The 19,427-nt window shown below is 44.2% G+C and overlaps 1 protein-coding gene across 1 annotated transcript in view; it reads right to left on the minus strand.

Moving 5' to 3' along the window:
- EHBP1 (EH domain binding protein 1) overlaps positions 1-18,173 on the minus strand; it is a gene marked incomplete at its 3' end in the record, with an annotated part of 225,619 nt that extends 207,446 nt beyond the window's left edge. The window contains exon 1 of the mRNA XM_009892512.1: positions 18,070-18,173. Coding sequence (XP_009890814.1) covers positions 18,070-18,173 — 104 coding nt within the window. The remainder of the gene's footprint in view (positions 1-18,069) is intronic.
- Between the last annotated feature and the right edge of the window lie 1,254 nt (positions 18,174-19,427).

Consider the following 19,427-nt stretch of genomic DNA (forward strand, 5'->3'; position numbering starts at 1 on the left):
AATTAATGCCCCCAAAGTCCCACCCCTGGCTTATATCCAGCAGCAAGTACTGGCTAAGAAAGAAAAAAAAAAAAAAAAAAAAGCATGTTAACTCACGGGTACTCAAGGGACCAAGCAAAACCTCCTGCCAACACCAGGGGCTGGACATGGTAAACAAAACAAAGAAGCAAAAAAATTACCTAACTGAAAGTTCTCCATTTCTCTTTTGAATTGTAAACTAACTAACTAAATCTTACAGCTTTTAAAAATTGGAAAGTATTTTGAAAATACCAAACTTTCTAATTTGCAGATACAATCGACGAAACATTTTTATTTCAAGGTCAAAAAAAAAAAAAACCCCACCCTAAAACCACCAACAACTAAAGACCTAAACAGATTTTGCCAATAACTGCTGTTCCTAAGATGCCCAACAGCAAACTGAAGTAGATTGTAACTAATTATTTCAAGATCAGCTACACTGGGAACTAATAGCATATTTAATGACTGTTTTAAAGCATGAGTTTTGATTTCAAAAAGCAGACAAACAGAACCTACAATATAGCTGAATTCATGCTGATGCTGAAAACGCATGAAGAAATTACATCTTTCAGCCAGGAAGGTGGGGTTTTTGTTTGTTTGGGGTTTTTTTTTTTGCAGTTTTTATTTTTTTTTAAATAATCTTCCCATATGATATTTTCCTGTTACAACCTGATCTAGTTTTCAGTCAAGCCAGACACTCCTATAAACAGAGCTCTCAGAGCCAGGTCAGCCCTTTGGCTCCACGTCCCTACAGAAAAAGCTAAGAGTAGTGGTTCTTAACATTTTTTTATTTTTTTTTTCCTGAGCTGTAACTACGTTCCTTTGAAAAGCTCACAGCTGGTTACTAACATTCAAGAGAAGGACACTCCTCAAGGCACAAAAGGGCATTTGCATCCTCGGAATTTTTTGAGATATAAACTGTTAAAGATGAGCACCACCCTTTCCTTGCTCACATCCCCAGTGAAGACATATAGATACCACCAGCATCAACTGTTTCCAAGTCTTAAGGCCTTTTGCTACCCATCACACACACACAGTTTGTAACTGGAGAGCAAACCTGGTCACTACGTTGGCTACCGTACTGCTCTCTCCCCTCTTCCTCGGCTGTCATAGTTGGTATATCAACTTAAAAGAGGCAGAACCCATACCATCTCCATCCTAGAGTGAAACGCCCGATTGTGTCTTAGCCCGATGGCCGCTTTAGTTAGCTGATGGATCTCAGCATGGGGTAGTCGTAAAGTAACATCTGCAGCCACCGAAGAGACTCCTGGATGCTGTCCAGATTTTTTATTAAGTGGATTTGATGTCTTGCAGGCTGGATTCCAGTCTTGTACCATTAAATGAGGCAAAGGGATAAAGAGACAGAGCCCCTCTATCCCATACAGCACACAGCTTAAAAGATTAAGTAATTTTGTCTCACCCCAGATTTCAATTTTACTCTAATTTAAAAAAAAATTATCTGTAAACACAAATGTGTCTGGTGTGAAAAGCGGTTCTCCTTGGAAGCAGAAAGGTGAATAAAAAGGGAGGCTAGGTTGGTTCCTGGAGCAAAATACACTCTTAATCTTGCAAAGTGCTGAGAGCCATCCACTCAAAGTAAAAGACAAAACCTCTCAAAATTACTGCAACACTGCGTCGTGCCAAGTGAAGAACGGTGTCCTTCCAGTGAAAGGCAAAAACCTCCTACCAGATTAAGTGCTGCCGGATCTGGCGCTAAATGAGGATAAACAGGAGGAAAAGTTTTAATTTCAAGCTTTTAGAAGGGTATTACAGTAAATGAAATGAAGATAACTGACTGTAAACGATTACATTTCAAATCGCAGTTTTAGTACGTTTGCCTAGCTAGGGTCAAAGAAGCCCAATGAATAAAATCCACTCTGTAAACTAACCATCGAGGGAACGGGAATCAATTTTAGCCACGCAGAGTTCACACAGAGCACTGAGGGGGGAAAACCAGTTATGCGCAGAGTCATCAACACAGACAATAGAGATGCGTGGGCACACTAACTCCTTGGATTCTGCAAAATCAGATTTTCCACATATTTCAGCGTATTTGACATAAAATGCACTTTTCATCGTTAAAACAAACAAGGCTCAAAAGTTGAAGGCTGCACATTTTTAACATATTGACTTCTGGAGCATTGAGCTGGAAGGAAGCGCAGCCTCGGCAGGGCCAGCGCTGCACATGCGTGTGTGTGTGTCCGCGCTCCGGCAGCACAAGCGCTTCAAAACACCAGGCAAGCCGGCAGAGGAACGCACAGGAAAATTTAAGATCGCTGGGCTACCGCAGCAAAGAGCAAGTCTCCTGAATGAGTGCATTCACGGCAGAGTTCAGCACAGCTTTATTTATGCACTTCATGCTTTACGTCAGCTCTCCTTAACTTTTCCAGTTTCTGAGCATAGACAAGACCTTACACAAAACACTTATCTCAGCTTGATCTGTTAATTTAACCTTGTCTCTTGGGCTTTGACAGATGAGCGCTGGCATATCTAGCTCTTGCTGTTTAACACGTTACCCCGCGCAGTACCAACACCTTCTCCATCGCTTTTCTTCCCCGAAGCTGTATACTGGAGGACGTGCAACATCTGTCCTTGGCATCACAGCTGGACCTGACCTGGATGAAGGCGGACCAGCGACCTGGCAGGTTAGAAAGCCTTTAACCCCTTTCGTTGCAGGCGAGTCGGGGCTCTTATTTCTCACTGCTCTGTCTGAAAAGCAGCGCTTGGTTTTAACATATACACGGTTTGGGTTTGTTTGTTCTGCAGCCAGACAAGCAATATAGTACCAAATGAGGTGTGAATTTAGCCATTCATTTCAATGTAGATAATGTTCAAAGATGCTTTGGGTCATTGAAACCCTCAAACTTGAAAGCCAATGAAAATAAGTGTTTCGGAGAAAATTATGAAGTGAAAACCAGAGCCAGGCTTTCGTAATGGCACCACACATGGCTGGAACGATGCAAAGAAACTTTTAAGTTGCCCAAAAGGGGCAGGGCGGGATTCCCCAGGGCAGAACCTGATGTGCTAGGGGGTAGCACAGCAGCTCCAGCAAGCGCTCTGCCTCCACGATGTCCAGCCTCCGAGCTGCGAGACCCTTCTGCAAAGACACGCAGAAAATGCCGAGTGTCCCAGCCCCGTCTGAGGCATGCAGCCCGTCCCCACGCACCACCAGCTTTGCCTGAGGCATGGTGACCGACGTGTGCGGCCCTCATTCCCAAGGGATGGCACACAAATGTGGAAGCACATCCCTCAGCAACTGGACGGCAGAAGGTGGCAGAGCAGAAGTCAGGGCTCAGGGGGGGCAAAGTGTAGAGAAGCTCTCGCATCGGACACTTCCCCGCTTTACCCAACATAAATAAACCTCTCCACATCCGAACGACCCCAAGATTTGAAGACAGGGTCTTTCTCAGCCGTACTCTCCCTTCCCCTTCTTACCTCTCCTAAGACACAGATAGGGACCACATGCACCCAAGGACCTCACAGCTGGAACACCCAGACAGGGAGGGGAAAAAGGTTCAAACAATCAAAGAGAAAATATCCATAAGGTAAAGATGACACAGGCCAGCTTCATCACATAAGTAAGAGCTCCAGAGATAGAACAAGTACCTATGCTTTTCTTCTGGCTTTGACATGTTTGATTTCTGTACCATCCTGGTCTTCAAGAATCAGCCACGAATAAGACCGGCAGTTCTGAAATGGGTGACGAAGCTTTGCTTCTCTCAAGAGAGTTTAGCCTGTCTCTGACCAAACTCAAGAGCAGTTCTCACCATTTAGCCTCATACATTTTTCAAATGTCTCGTATTCTACCCTATCTCTTCTTACACTGTAAGTCACAGGACAGACACGCTAGAGCAACAAACAAGTGAAATAATAGCAACAAACCCTCTGCAAAGAATTCTTGGCATTTTTTAAGGGCAAGAAATAAAATGTTACTTTTCCCCCCCAAATATTCACATCCTCTCTTCCACTAGCATTAGATTTTGGGACGGATTTTGTGGATGGAATATGAAAGAAAAAGCTCTCACCTGAAGTCCAAGCAGAAAATAAATCACAGAATAAATTCTGCAGCAATGCAGAGGGGGGCGAAATAAAGGATCAGGAATTCTAATCCAGCCAGTGTATGTTTGCACTGAAGTCAACAAGCTTAAGCAGAATATCCCAACAGCTCCGATTATATCGCAGTAACGATAAGTCTATATCCTGCTGTGCAGCCACAGCTTTATTGGAGCTATAACTGAGCTCCATCCTATCAGCTTTATTCACAAACGTCTTCGCAGAGCTTAACAAGTTCTCTTCCTTCATTTACTGCTACAGTTTCTACATAAACACCTCTTTTAAAGCGCTTTGGTTCGAACTGTCAGGCAGAGCATCGCAGTGATTTGCGAGTGAATCTGAGACAAGCAGCATAGGTCCCCTGAACTTTTTGCGCTGGAGTAATCAACACATGGCCTTTCAAGCGCAATTACATGCTTCAGGCGTCCATCACCTCTATTGAAGAGGAGCTCGGTCCCTACGGTTATTGGCATTTTCTAATATCTCGCCACCACTGGATAAAATATTTTAGAAACATCAATCCAGAAAGGATATGCTTAAAGCCTAGTACAAATTACTTCCTTCCTCTCAATCTGACTTTTATCCATTACACATACTCTTAATCACACACCACTTAAAGGAAAATAAACAGAAAACAAAGAAAAAACCCCTCCCCACAACAAAAAGCTTGCTTAAGCTCCTGCAGCAGTAACTGTAGGTCAGTGATCACGCGGCTACCTCCCCTCCAGAATCACCTTTCCCATTCTCCCCGTGTACTCTGCCTCACCAGTCCTGCCCTACCTCCATACAATCTTCTCAACAGTTTCCACTCTGACCACACATGACCAAACACGCTCATAAACGACCTCATTATAAACAAGATTCATATTGGAGCTGTGGGGCTGCAGAATTTTTGGGCAGAGAAATTGTCAGCACTTGATACTTATTTTCACGCAGCAAAGCATCTTTTTAGCTGTTTTGCGCTGGTACCAGCGAAGGGAGAGCTGTTACCTTCTGGCCTTCAGCGGGAGACATAAATCCTACTTAGAAGTAATTGCGGACGTAAAACTGTAGGAAAGTTGACGGAAGATGATTTGCGCACACAAATTAGGGAGTGACAGGAAAGATGCCTTGGCTACACGCTAACAAGGGAAGTTGAAAGGAAGCTTCGTGCAGAACCAGGATTTTCTGACTTCTGTTGTTTCTACCAGAGAGTGTGGTTTAGTGGTGGAAGGAGAAGCAGAGAGGACTGTATTTCCCCCTCCAAATCAAAAATGCCTACATAGAAAAAACAGCACAGAATTTATCGAGTCTGCTCTGAACAAATGAAGGTGATAAATAATTCTGTGTCAGTCCGTTTATGTAAGGAACAAAAATAACTGTTACTACTACTTTTAGTAACTGAAAACGTGTATTACTTCACAAGCTCTTCTACTTTCTGCACTCTCAAAGAAACTGCTCTGCAGCTTCTGGCTATATCAGGGTAGCGAGAGAGAGAATGCCATGTGCGGTTTCTTTGCTGTGACTGGGAACTTGCCTTGGGATAGAAAAAGAAAAATTAAATTCCCACAGCTCCATGTGTACAAAACCAACTACTCAGGTTGGAAGAAAGAGAGAAATCATGCTTTGATATAATAATCAGCTCCAAAAGCCCTAACCGAAGTAAGTTCTTATCCTCCTGTAACAGTAAGAGCATATGAGTACTCTTCTTGTGTACACTGCATCATTCCTACCCTTTCCACACCAACCACCCGGACACTGGCATGTGCCACCAATATGGAAAACCACTTACACATATACAGGGAAGAAAATACATCACAGTGACAATATGAGGATGCGTCAGGTCAAAGAGACCAGGACATCTTTGAACTGAGTAAAAACACACGGAGGAAGGCCAGACAAAGGCTTTATTTACAAAGCTATAAATCTTCCTTTTATAACATTTTGCATTCAAAGAACTCCTTTCAATTGCACTCAGAATTTCTTTTAACATCATATGATGTTAATAGCCAGACTTTTTCTACCTGTGTCTTAAAGATAGAAATATTTAAATAATGCAGTTTGTTTTCATTCAGCACAAAAAGAATCCCTGGAACACTTAAATTTAGATTTCTTCTTTAACAGTACAACTGTTACTATTGCAGTCACTCAAAGGGAGGTGAAATCATAATCAGCATTCACCAAGAGATGACGTAACCTCCCTTTTAAAGTAGTTTCAGAAAGAATTGTGACTATTACGAATTACGAAAGTGAAACATTAAGATCGGTGTTTGAGCAAACCCTCATTTGGGTTTTATTCCCCGTCAGTGATGGCTGAGCAGAGAGCATCGGAGCCAGCGCCTGCCCTGTGCTGCTGGATTTGGGGTTCCAACTCAGAGACGCGAGTACCGATGGGTTCCTTCTCCCTTAACACAAGCAGAGGCACAACAACATTTTCCATAACCAAGGCTTGCTCAGGACAGTTTTTGTGACAACAAAACCACTTCAATTAGGGAAGCTACTCCAAACTGGAATAGCTGTTCCAGTACAATCAGAAATATAAACACGCTGTCTTTTGCTACACAAGTGCTTAAACTGGCTGTGCAGCTATTTCCATGAAAATGCCTCTAGATAACGTACTTCTGCGCTGCTGCATCTCGTCTATAAGGGAAGAATAGGTGCTGTATGACGTGGATTGCCAAGGCACAGAAAAACAGTGGAGCTGCTGCATATAGATGAGGCCCAAGTATACATACGTGCATATTGCTTGTTCAGCAAAATCAAGGCTGAAAGCTCGACGTGACACAGTAAGTTCCCATTTTAAAGTGGGCACGTTTTGTCGTAAGAATTTTACGTGACCTGGGTCAGCAAACATCTGTCTGAATAAAACACAAAAATCTGATTACAGCTGACAGGAATCGTATTCAGCAGAAGAATAAAGGCCTGCGGTTCACTACTACGTTGGGCGTTTCAGTAACATGAAATACTATTTCAAAGCGACTTTATTTACCAGTGAGATGGGTTGAGGTTGTAAGGAAAGTGAGATTTCTGGCCCTGCTCAGCCCATGTGCCCCACGGCACACCTGGAAGCCTCCCAGACTAATCAAGGGTGGACCAGATTTGTCCCCTCCAAGCAACAGCCACCCCTTCATCACCAGCATCCAGGCTTTCCCTCCTCTAAGAGGGTTCAACAACACACGTTGATTTTGTATATACACGTTGCATCTTGAACTATATATTTGTACATACAATGCGCAGGTGACAGACTTCTCTGCCACGTGTTATCAGCTTCCAGAAGCGTCTCCCCACTGCTTTTAACTTCTCCTTCGCTGTGAGGGATGTTCAGTGTAAGAAGAAGTTAAGACTCCAACAATAAAACCCGTGCTAACCCAAGAGATGACATCGACAGAAGTACAAGGCGGCTTCGCGGCTGTTCTCGGAAAGAATTATTTTTGCTTCGCGAACGGGTTACTGGTATTTAGGTCCCTGCTTTTGTATCTCCACAGCCAGCAGGATCTGCCTGGTATACCCTGTACAGGCAGACCAGAAGATGTTTAAACAGGGAGAAAAGCTCCACTCCCTCTGCTTCCCTGTCAGCTCAGCTCCTGCCCAGCCCTGAGCAACGCTGAAACACAAGGAGAAGATATTCCACGTAAAGGCCAACTATTTTTTAAAGGCTTCCTAGGGCAGCAAAGAAACTAACCCCGGAGGAGAAACTCAAGACAAACCTAGCCCAGTCTCCTCTGAGCCCACCTACAGCACGGCGCAGAGGAAGAGGAGGGCAGAAAACCCACTCTGTGAGGCTAATGAGGCAGCAGGGTTCTGCTCCTCCAGGCCTTAACGGGGTTTTCTCAACCCTAAGAGATACTGACGGTTCTCACGATGAGGTGAACATAAACGAGTTAGGGTAAAGTGCAGTCTTCCTATAGTCAAGAGTAGCTCAAGATTATTTTCTTTTTTTAAAGTACAGTTTGTTGACTTTATCATTAATTGCAAATCAAGCAAGCACCCTCCTTTTAACAGCTGTTGCTAAAAGAAGAAGTATTATTTCCCCCCCCTACAGTACACGCTCTACTTCCCCAAGAATAAATTTGGCTGAAAGAAATTTATTTCCTGAAGTCAGCATTATTTTTCCCCAGGAGGAAGCAGACTTTGTGCATTGTAAATACTTTATTAGGGTTCACTCCAGACAAGAAGATGGAATCTATAAGCAAAAATTTCCATATTCCTGTTTCCTGGTACAGCAAAAGGAAAGGAGATGAGGGACTACACTCATCTGCAGTGGTACTACATCAGTATGAGCCACGCTATCAGCAGGACTGAAGTTACGATGACGGGTAAGATGAACACCAAACCCCAGAACCCAGTAACCCCCAAACTGAACGCGCAGGTTACTGCCATCTTCCCTTGCAATACAGCCTCTCCCGAGGCAGCGACGGTAACAGACAGGGAGCAGAGAAACACAAAAACCTATCTAGCAGCTCCCCGCTCCAAAAATACCCTCACACAGAGGGCCGCGTGGAAGCACAAACTGAAACAAACCTGTAGTCAGGCTGCCAGCAGCTTTCGCCCTTGTGGATTCTCCAGTGTCTAATAAAAGGCAGAGCTACCATCTTCTTTAACCTGCAGCTATTGGGTCTGACCAAGACTCCTCTCTTCTATCCAGAGCCCCTTTGTCACAAAGCCCATGGAAACAATAGCTGGAGGTTTCCACCCCCATAAACTTCAGTTGGAATTGTCTGCTGAAACTTTCCGATACAACGCTGAATTTTGCTGGCCAGACAGAAAAATTCAGACACGTTTTAACATCACACAAGAACTTTTTTCCCCACAAAGCAAAAGCGAAAAATAAGGGAGAAGCCCAAGGTTCAAAAAACACCACCACAGCGAGCTAACTCATCCTAACCACTGACAGCACTGTTCCATCAACCACACCAGCATTGTGTGCCCAGAGAAAAGGGCAGGACTCTCTAGAACTGCCCCAAATTGCCTTTTCTACATGCACAAATCCCAGTAAAGGGGAGGGGGGGGTGTGAAAACACCGTCACCATAGGGTTTCTTAAAAAAGGATCTTTTAAAAAGTGCTAATCCCAAATATGCCTCAAAACCCAGTAACGCTGTGCTAGATTCTTTCGCTTTTCGTGGTATGAGAGGAAGTGGTGAAAAACGGGTCGGGACTTTTCCATTCTTGAAATGTTCTTACATGTCAACGATAAAGGAATGCAAGGGGAAGTTTTATGAATATTCACTCGCTCAACTTAAGAGACACTTATTCCAAGTGCTCTATCCAGTTAAGATCTGCACTCAAAGAGAAAAAGGAGTTCAAAAATCTTGTTCTCTTGAAATTTTTCCACGGCTTTACAAACTATCGCTCCTCCAGCCTACAGGAAGAGACAAACCACTAAATGAGTTTCCCAACAGACGGCAGGTACCACCAGAAGAAAAATCCAGCCAAGCAGTTAAGAAGAGCCAGACAGACTCACCCGCCTGCCAACACGGCCAGAGCTGTAATCATGTCAGGTGTCACCAGGAGCTGTCAAGGTTAAGTCCTCTGCTAATAAACCACAGATAAATCAGCAACAGGTTGTGTTGGAAATTTACAGGCTGCTGAGTTAGATCTTTGCTGGAAAAGAGAATTAAGCTGTTCTGACAGGTCTTTTCTGTTCTTTTAAATCTCCTCCTATGTACTGCCATAAACAAAGGGATTCAGAGTTTACTTAATGAGCAGTCACTGAAAGTAAAGGAAGTTCACAGTGCGTACTGAGCAGCAGCGTACAACATGCTGCCAACACTATTCAATGGTCCAGATTCTCCAATTACTTCATTTAATATGGCTTTTGATATTAGCAGTCCTGGCTATGCAAATACTCTTCCCAAGCACAGCTGGGAGGGGAAAGTCAGTTGATGACACTGGATTTAAAAGCACAGGCATCAGTGCATTAGTCTTAGCCCTGAAGAAAGTTCACGACGGCTCTCGTCTTAGGGCATCAGGCAGCAACGTACCTAATGGAAAGCCCAGAGCTGATTTAGGAAACGTCTTTGGTCTGCCTGGCCTTAGAGAAAGGTGGAGGTGAATATGTTACCAGCAAAGCTGCACACCCATCAAACCACGCATCTCCCACGCAACGGCCAACGCCACCCATCTGGCAGCCCCAGACAGCTCCAACCCATCAGACAGAAGCAAGGAAGCAAACAGCACTGCTTGGGTAAAGAAAGAGGAGGCAGAGAACGGTGAAAGAGGAGGGTGAGCGGTCATCACTGGTGCTTGCGGACATGGCACCAAGGAAACAAGTGGTAGTAATGTAGGCCATGGTAACATGGGAGTCAGAACTGACGTGATATGATAGAGCCTTAAAACGCCCCAGATTGATGCAATTTAGTTGTCCCCAGAACTAGAAATTATTTTGCCCTTGTGATGTTTGGTCAGCAAAGTCATTTTTTTCAAAACAGATCTATTAGAAAATAAAGATCAGACCTGCTAGTGTGCTGTTAGGCTCCGATACAGCACCTCACCCAAAACAAAGCCCACAGAATGACTGCAGGAGACTGAGCGCGCACATGAAATAAAACCCGAAACCAGTTTGTGCTAAAATAAATACCCAGAGCCACAGAGATCTCAGTTCAGCAGCTGCGGACAGTTAAGCAGCTGCAGAGCCTGGCCACAGCTCTGGAGCGATCCTCAAGAAAGTCTCCTTAAATAATAATAAAATGGAATTAAAAAAGAACCCCCAATAATGACTTTCCCCTGCAATGAGAAGCTCAACAGGCAAACAAGAATTACTTGTGCTCATCTTTACAGGTTTGCAGGCAGCTGGAAACCATAGTTCAGAAGGGCCCGCGCTTCTGATTCATCTCGAAAGCGTGTGCATTTGGAGGCCCTACGGTGACAGCACAGGGCCCTGACTCAGGATCCGGGTGACTTAGCTGCAGCCTTTTAAGATGCTCTTGCCTGCAGCTGTGGCTCATCGCACCCCTCCAGCAGGTCTGCATCCCTGTTGCACCCAGGGAGGTGTGTACACTCCTCAACTGCTGCGGTCGACGCTCACCGTACAAACAGGAACCCAAATCGATGGCAGTTAACACCGACACACCAGGCGGCCTTACTGTCATCCCACCGCTGCTTCGGGGCAGAGGAAGGTTACGGCTAAGGGATAGTGACATCTCAGCCCCACTCTTGAATCCAAAGAGCCTCATGAGTCAGAGCCTCAGACAACAGCCATGTTAGTTATGTTTCTGCTAATTTTAGCTCATGCTTAACCCGCAGTTCCCAAGTCCCTCTCCAGGTGCCAAAAGCCACAACCACCCTATACCTCAACTGCCAAAACATACAGCTTCCCAGCTGCGAGGCTCCGATGCACTTACATAAACTCTACGCTGCAGAAATACATTTTTTCAAAGACAACAAGAGGAAGAAAACAAGGACGGCTTTATTTACCCTACTGCCGCGCGCATATCTTAAAAAGAAGGAACAAAAGTTCAGCTGCACAGTTCCTGTGTTTCAGAGTCCACTCCGGGGCCCCGCGGAAGAGACGCGGTGCAGAGGGCAGCTCGGGAGCGCCCCGCAGCAAACAGCCTGCCAGGGACAGCTTCCACCCCAAAACGGGACAGAGAGCGGCAAGGGAAACACATACACGCACTTCACACGCTCACAGTAAACCGGGAAAGCTTTTAGAAGTAAACAAACAACTCCCCCCCCATCCCAACCCTCTCAGAAAGCCACCCAAGCAGAATGCTTGGTTTGTTTTATAAGAGTTTCCTCAGTCAACCTTGTCGGCCTCCTCCTCCTCGCCTTATTCACACTAAGCTGTGAAAGGGACTTCGGCTCTCTCCGACCAATTAAAAACTAATTGAAGCAACAGGCTGGCACCATACAGCCCGAGCAGGCCGAGAGACTGAAGCCTCAGCTCAGATGAGGCCTACACAATGTCATAATATTTCATTTTATTTAACATCATAACACAAAGAGCTGAAAAGAGTGTTCACAGGGATCCGATCCTGGGGGAAAAAAAAAATAAATTCTTTATTGCAGCTCAAGTCCACTGGGTTCAAAGGAACAGCAGACGTACTTTACTGTATGCATGCAACACAGTGCCTGCAGGAACAGAGCCAGGTTTTATTTGTTTGTAAAGCTCTGTGAGGAAGTTACACACACAAACACACAGAGTTTCTCTCTAAAAAAATAAAGCTGTGTTACAATGTAAATTAGTGTATTTTATTTATTCAAGGAGACATCCTCACTCACCCCTTTAAATGAATGAATGACAGACCATTAGGATGGACTTGTCTACAGCTTGGATATAACCTAATATTTTCTGCTTTACACAATTATTTTTGTTACTGCTAGGGCAATAAACTACATCAAGGAATTGCTGGAAAGAATCCTGTCTCTCAAAGACAAATACAATTCAGGACAAACCTGAATCTTTCTACCTTGCAGATACTAAACTTCATGCCTGCTTCTACCAACGAGGTCTTTTAGGAACTGGGCACAAGAGTTTCAAATACTCTCAAAGAATTGCTGCAAATAGAAAATAGGTGTAAGTACGCAGCACTGACGAGCTGAAAAAAGTCATCAGCAGCAAAGATTTCACATACACCCACACCTCTCCTATCAACATCTCTTCGCCACATAATACGCAACCAGCAACTTCGATGAGAAACCCCAAATTTGCAGTTCATGGAACAGACATGAGGCCAGTTTGGTAAGGTAGGGAAGGAACACAGATGGTGTTAAGGATTGGTGGACAACCTCCTGGCAGAAATCACAGCCCAAAGGAGCACATCCACATGTCTGAAATCAAGGGTTTTCTTTTGGATATTAGAAGGAAAGAGATGCAAGGTGGCAAAGGAGATCTGCCTTTGCGTGTGGACAGTAAGTGTGTTTTAATTGACTGCAGGAAGAAAGGGACAAGACTGACCTGTAAGGCAGCTGGTGGTGATTATGTGGAAAGAATTAAGTTTGACACACAACTTAAGCCTCCAAAAAGTCCTCAGTCAAAACTGGAAATGCACAGAGAAGAAAATGCTGAAGTGTATTTGCAGATGGGGATTATTTGGTGTGGAATCGGAGATCTCAATGAAGAGTGTTAAGGACAGAATATAACTTAACTGAGAAGGAGAAGAGAAGCTGAAAAGCATGAGAAATTTGCACGACACTTTCCTTGTTACAGTATACCTACACGGTTAACACACAAATGCAAATCCGATGAAAAACTCAGAAGAGCAAGCCCAGGACAAGAAGAGTGGTTCCCAGCAAAACCAACTCAAAGAGATCCTGAATTCACCTGTAACCGTATCTCTTTTTGTCACACATTTCAATGCGATCATCCTTAATAATTAAAAGCTCCTAATAATAAGCACCTAATAATTAGGTGCTCACAAAATCCCCTCTCAACAACCACACAAGGCAAGGAAACGAACTGAGCAATTTGACAGCCTGACCCTGTATCGGCAACCCCCAAAGATTTCTACAGCAACCAGTTAACTCCAGGTCTTTTGGTGGCCTTCGGCACTGAAGAGTTTGCTGGAAAGCAGCGACCAGAAGGCAAGCAGACTGGTGCGAACCGCAGAATCTGAAAAAGCTCATTTCTCTCCCATGCACAGAGCATGCCAAATCTTAAAATTCCTGCAGCATCCAGTTATGAAACTACAATAGAAGAGAAAAACAGATGGCTAAAGCCTTTCGGGAGAAAAAAAAAAAAAGGGAAAAAAAAAAAAGATTAAGCATTACTTCGTTTCCAAAAGAGAAAGATGTATATTTGAAAATACAGAACCTACCTCAGACCATACCTAATTGATACAGAAATAGGCGACTTGCCTCATGGAAATGAAGCCTCTCTTCAGTTAAGGCAGCGTACAAGAAAAGTTTAACCCTTTTAGAACATCATGGCTCGCTGTATTTTTCAACAGGATTTAAAAGCAAAGCAATTCATATGGGACATGACAGATAGTACCAACTTTGTTAAACATAACATATTTCTTTACCTCTAAAGCAACCGCTGAAAGGCAAATCCTGTAGAAAAGCCTCCAAAAGCAGTTAAGTTTTTAAGCAGTTAGCCTACGTTCAGGTGAGCAGCTTTCCTGCTCATAAAAGCATCTAATGGACAAGGACACATGAGGAACTTGGCAACCTCAACTCTGTAAGTTAGGCCATTCTCTGTGGAAACCAGTCAATACTACACTTCAAGCCCCTACTGAGTCCTTGACTTGCAGGACACCACACAAAAATAAGGACACATAAAAGCCATCCTAGAGAGCTCATGTCTTCAGCATTAGATACTTCAACAGCTCTGTAGAACGGCTGTCGCAGCCTCGGGTCCGAGTACCAGGACTGACCTCTGGTCCAAAGGAGTGTCTTCCTCCTGTGAGGCTCTCCCGCTGACCCTGTGCCTAGGAGAAACCTCAGCTCAGTCGCCTGCAGAGAAGCCTCAGGCTACGCGAAAGGTGCCTGGCAGTCTTGACACGGGATCAACAGGAGACCTGGGCTTCTCCAAACTGGCAGCCAGGACCAGCACAAAACCCAAAGGCATCTCAAACGGCGCTAGACACAGTGTGCAAGCAACTGAACGGGGTCCCTCGTGCAAATCACAGCATTTCAGCTGCCAGAGATGCCCAGCACGGTCCTACCCCGCACAGCCACAGTCTGCTCCACAGCACAAATATGGGTTTTTTTGTAGAAGCCTAAGCAAAATGCATGGGGCTGATTTCTGGTTTTATTCAATGGCTCTGCGCTGAGGAGGAGGACTAAACGAACTCTTTCCTACCACGCACAGTCTTCCTTCCAGGCCAGGGCTGCAGCTCACCAGTGAGGCCAGGTGGAAAACTCTGCTCTGCCCCAGCTTATTCCAAGGATAAGCAGAGGATGACACAAGGCAGCACTGCCAAGCAAGCGCCTTTCAAAAAAAAAAAAATAATAATAATCAAGTGCCTATATGATTAATGCAAAGCATGACGTTTTCACAGCAGCAGGAGTCACGCATCCATATTAAAGACCAAGACTACATTTATTTATTTATTTTTACTGAAAGGTTCTAAATTAACTAACCACTCAATTTTTCAAAGGTACTGAGCAGCCACAATAATTAGGTCTGGGTCAGCGGGAGCAGCCCAGAATGCCACAGAAGCAACTCAGTCCTGTTAATTACCTGAAAATTAGGTTTTTCTAATGAAATGGTGACAACACCAGACACTCCATCACAACCTGTCGTCCCCCCGCCCAAAAAAACCCCCCCCCGAAATGCACCACCAAAGAAAAGCACTCATCTGAAAATGGCTGTCTTTAATCATTTGTAGGGACAAGAGTCAGAAATTATAGAGAGCAGAAAAGGCGAGAAAAGGGAGTTTCAGCCTGCCCTGGATAAATGCTGCTGCACGTAGAGATAATAATTTTAAAGAGTGAAACAGCAAGACCAGAGCGGTAGCAACTTCCCACACAGCCAGCATAACTCCAGACACAAGAGCAAGAGCTATTTTGAACACCAAGTTTAAAAAAAAAAAAAAAAACAAACAAAAAACCAAAACAGTCTCCAAATCAATACAAGTACAGAGGAGACAAAAAGTATTAAAGTGAACCAGAAGCACACCCAACACTGCAAACCCCACACGATCAGTTACAAAAATATGCCGAAACACAAACCATTTTCTGAAGAGTCAGACAAATGTAAACCTCTGAGAAGAGCGCAGCTCACAGACAGGCCCCCAGCCTGTTTTGGTCACGCACAATCCTTGCTCACAGACACATCTCAGTTCAAGTGTGTTTATGACTGCATTGTCATTTATTTTAAAATGTGAATGGAGCATTCTTTTCCTGCAGAAACAGTGCATTGTTAAAATGCCAGGACATTAAAATAACTTACTGCTTACTACATTTCGATCAAAAAAAACTACAGAACTGACACTTAATATATATTGAGTGCTTTCAGCAAGAACAGCATATGGAGTTCATTTCTTCTGTTTTGTTCTCGCATGGGCCAAACTCAGAGACAACCTTTGGAAACGGGGGAGCAGTGAGGCTGTCAGCACAGGCAAAACTCTCTTCTCCAAAGTTAAGGACAGACCTAGTTGAAGGTTCTCAAAAATATATTAATATTTACCCTTTTGTGTCCTATAGGAGTTCCACTCGTGGTAGAAATACTGTATTTTAGCTTGCATACTTAAAGAACATTTTTGTTAAGGTTCTCCAAACAAGAGGAAGTAGAATAGAACAGCCTACAATCAAATGATTGTGTGAGTGATGTTTTTCCCTATTGTTATTTTTCCTAGAATTCATCCACATTTCACCACCATACTGTTACTCTGTCATAACCAACACAAGGGCTGATCTAGCATATATTTAAATTCAAGAACGTAAAAATGAAGATTTGGAAAGACAACCTATTTTTAAAAAATTAGTCGCATAGCTGAGGTTTTGAAAGTCTGTTTCACTACTTTCATGCACAGGCATTTTGCTAGGTGGGCACTCTTATGATTAAACAATAAGTTAATTATTTCTAAAATAACAAGATTGTTCACAAAAGAACTTTTGTGTGTGACTTTTTCTTAAATCGAGTGAAAGTTAGCTGCAGATCCAATTTGAACATTCCGCCACAGCATTATCATTCTTTAGTGCTGGAGCATTCTGCAAGTTCTCAAGCAAGGAGTGAATCAAAGTGCAAATGAAAGCCGAAACAGGATGGTTTATGCCAACAAAACATAATAAGTGGTAACACAACTGCTGAAATAAACCTGATAAGCCAAAATTACTGTGGAAAACTCTTTGGCCTCAACTAGACAGTAGATTCCATGAGAATCACGACAGCTTCTTTCAACGTTTAAAATGTTTTTATTTGTAGTTTAATCTGGGAAAGCAAGCTCAACTTCCAAAATGATTCTGTCTCTTAATTGTCTTTCAAAGCATTTTAGGCAAGAAGATAATTTGTTAAAAAAAAAAAAAAATTTAACCTGACAGTGTTCCTTTAAGACAGATGAGCGAGCAGCCTTCCAGCATAGTTGACAGAGATTTCCAACTCCAAGAGATAGAATTTAAATTTGTAGAGGCAATTACTCATAACCAGTGAAAGCAGCCAATGCGAGTGCCAAACTTGCCAAGAAGAAGAAAGGCCAAGTATTAGAAAAGAGGCTGCAGTTTATTACAAGGCAATTTGAACATCTCAGTCCACGAGGTCTGGCAAGTACTTTCTCTGTCCCCTGACGCTACAGGCTCACACTAATGTGCGGAATTATGACAGTAAGGTCAATATTCCAAACATATAAAACAGCACTTAAGTATTTGTATAATGGAGATCTTTGCTTGACTCTTTAAAAGCAGCTTCTAGTCTTCCCTAGCAGATTTATTTAAGCTCATTTTGCACAGGAAGGAAGACGCACCAGACCCGTACCATTAACTGTTAACTGTTGTCTAGTCAGCTCCAAAGCCATCCAACTGGACCACCACTGCACAAAATTCTTGTCTGACTAAGCAAATACCTTAAGACTATTCCCAAGGACCCATCTCTTGCCTCTTCCCATTAAAAGATGGAAAGGAAGAAGGAAAAGAAGGAGAAACAACACACCTTCAGGTAAAAAAAGCCAAAATTGAAATGGGTATCCACCTCAGGTTAAACCACCACCATCTGCTGGACTTGTCTCAAATGCCTCAGCCGGCTAACAACAGTGTCAGCAGATAATGCTCAGCACCAAGAGTTGAGTTGGAGGTCAGAAAACATCTCGGGAAATATTAAAAAAAAAAAACAAAAACAAACCCAAACCAATAACCAAAACCACAGCACTAAGTCACAGACGCCAAGCTAATAAATGCACCATCCTCTGCGTGGTAACAACGACACCAGCTAAGAAAAATCAGTGTACAGACCAAAACCAACAGGTCCAAGAGAAGTATGCAGCAAAGCACTCGTCAAGAAAGACAAGCACCCCACGCAGCTGCTTCTGCAATGGGCAGACAAGACCAACACACGCTCACCAAACAAAATCAGCAACATCCTTCCTATTTCAGCACCAGCAGCTTACTCCACCATTTCTGCAGCAACGTGAGCCCCTTCTTACCATTTTTTGGTGCACTCCACCATCAGCTCCTGGTAAGAGGCCACAAACTGGAACTTGGATGCATGTTTCCCAACACGCTGCAGTCTTTTCCAAACTGAAGCCATGATGGTGAGAAAATACCAGTCCTCTTATGCAGTAGCAACTCTGCGAATACCAGTGTAGGTTTAAGAGTGTGTGCGCTGAATACTAGCAGATTTATATACAAACACAGTAAAAACAGTGCTCGAGGAACTTGATGGGACGTCTACAATTCATACTCTGCCTCTCCCTTCTTCCCAGTAAGTCCCAGTCTAGCTGAATGGCTCATCACTGGCCAGGAGCGGCATGCAATAGGAGCAGACAGGTAATTGAAAGGAAGTTCTCTCATGGAATCATCATTCCTCACACAGTAGATGATGTGGAGACCGCAGGACTGGAAGACAAATAAGAGAGGGGAAGAAAGCATTGGTTAATGTACTCCATACTACAGCGCTGCAATTGCAAGTGACCTCGCCGTACCTTTGAGACAACTACAATAAACCACAAAAACATACCCCCTTCCTGTTGGCATCCCCCTCACCCCCCACCCCAATTAAATAAATAAATAAGAATGCTGCAGCAATTTCAGGAATGCAAACCACGAGTCTGTTTGGAAACATATCAACATGTCCTTTTATCAGCACCATCATAATTGGCAAAAACAAAAAAAAAAAAAAAAGAAAGAAAAAGGGGCAGGTCAGGGCCACACCAAATCCTTAACGAAGCATCTCCGGGGAGAAACGCAAAGTGGCTGAGGTGTTGCCAACATGCACCCAGAGGGAGGGACACCGGGAGATGAAGACAAGTTCTTTGTCTTGATGACAAAAGGTGTAACAGTTGTTTCCTCTCTCTCTCTCTCTCTCTCACACACACGCACCTCCCCACTCCCATTTCTCTTTCCAAGGAGGAGGACCAGCCAAGAAGCCGGGAAGGGAGTGTTACTACTTAAATGCCTGTGCCAAGGTGAGGAGGAGGAGGAGGATGAAGAGAGGAAGGGGCATCTCCTGAGCCCTGGCCGCCCAGCATTCCCCGTTGGAAGTGGCAATGCCTCGCCATCCTGACCTGAGACACGCTCATCAAGGAGATGAGGAGGGAGAGGAGAAACCCAGGTGGGTCCTTCTCCCTCCAAAGGAAAAGCAGCAGCTCTGCCGGGCGCGGGAGGGGGGGGAGGAGAGGGGAGGGGAACCCTTTTCGTTAGGAATACGGGGAAGGAAAAGGTGGCCGCGCCTGGCGGGAAGGCAGGGTGGGATGGCATCAGAGCTGGCAAGGAGGTAACACGGGGTGCAGGAACGTCCCTCTGGAGAGGGCCCTCCCCACGGAGCCCCGGGGCGCCCCGCTCC

This window comes from Charadrius vociferus, unplaced genomic scaffold (assembly GCF_000708025.1).
Source record: "Charadrius vociferus isolate BGI_N301 unplaced genomic scaffold, ASM70802v2 scaffold139, whole genome shotgun sequence".
Taxonomy (NCBI): Eukaryota; Metazoa; Chordata; class Aves; order Charadriiformes; family Charadriidae; genus Charadrius; species Charadrius vociferus.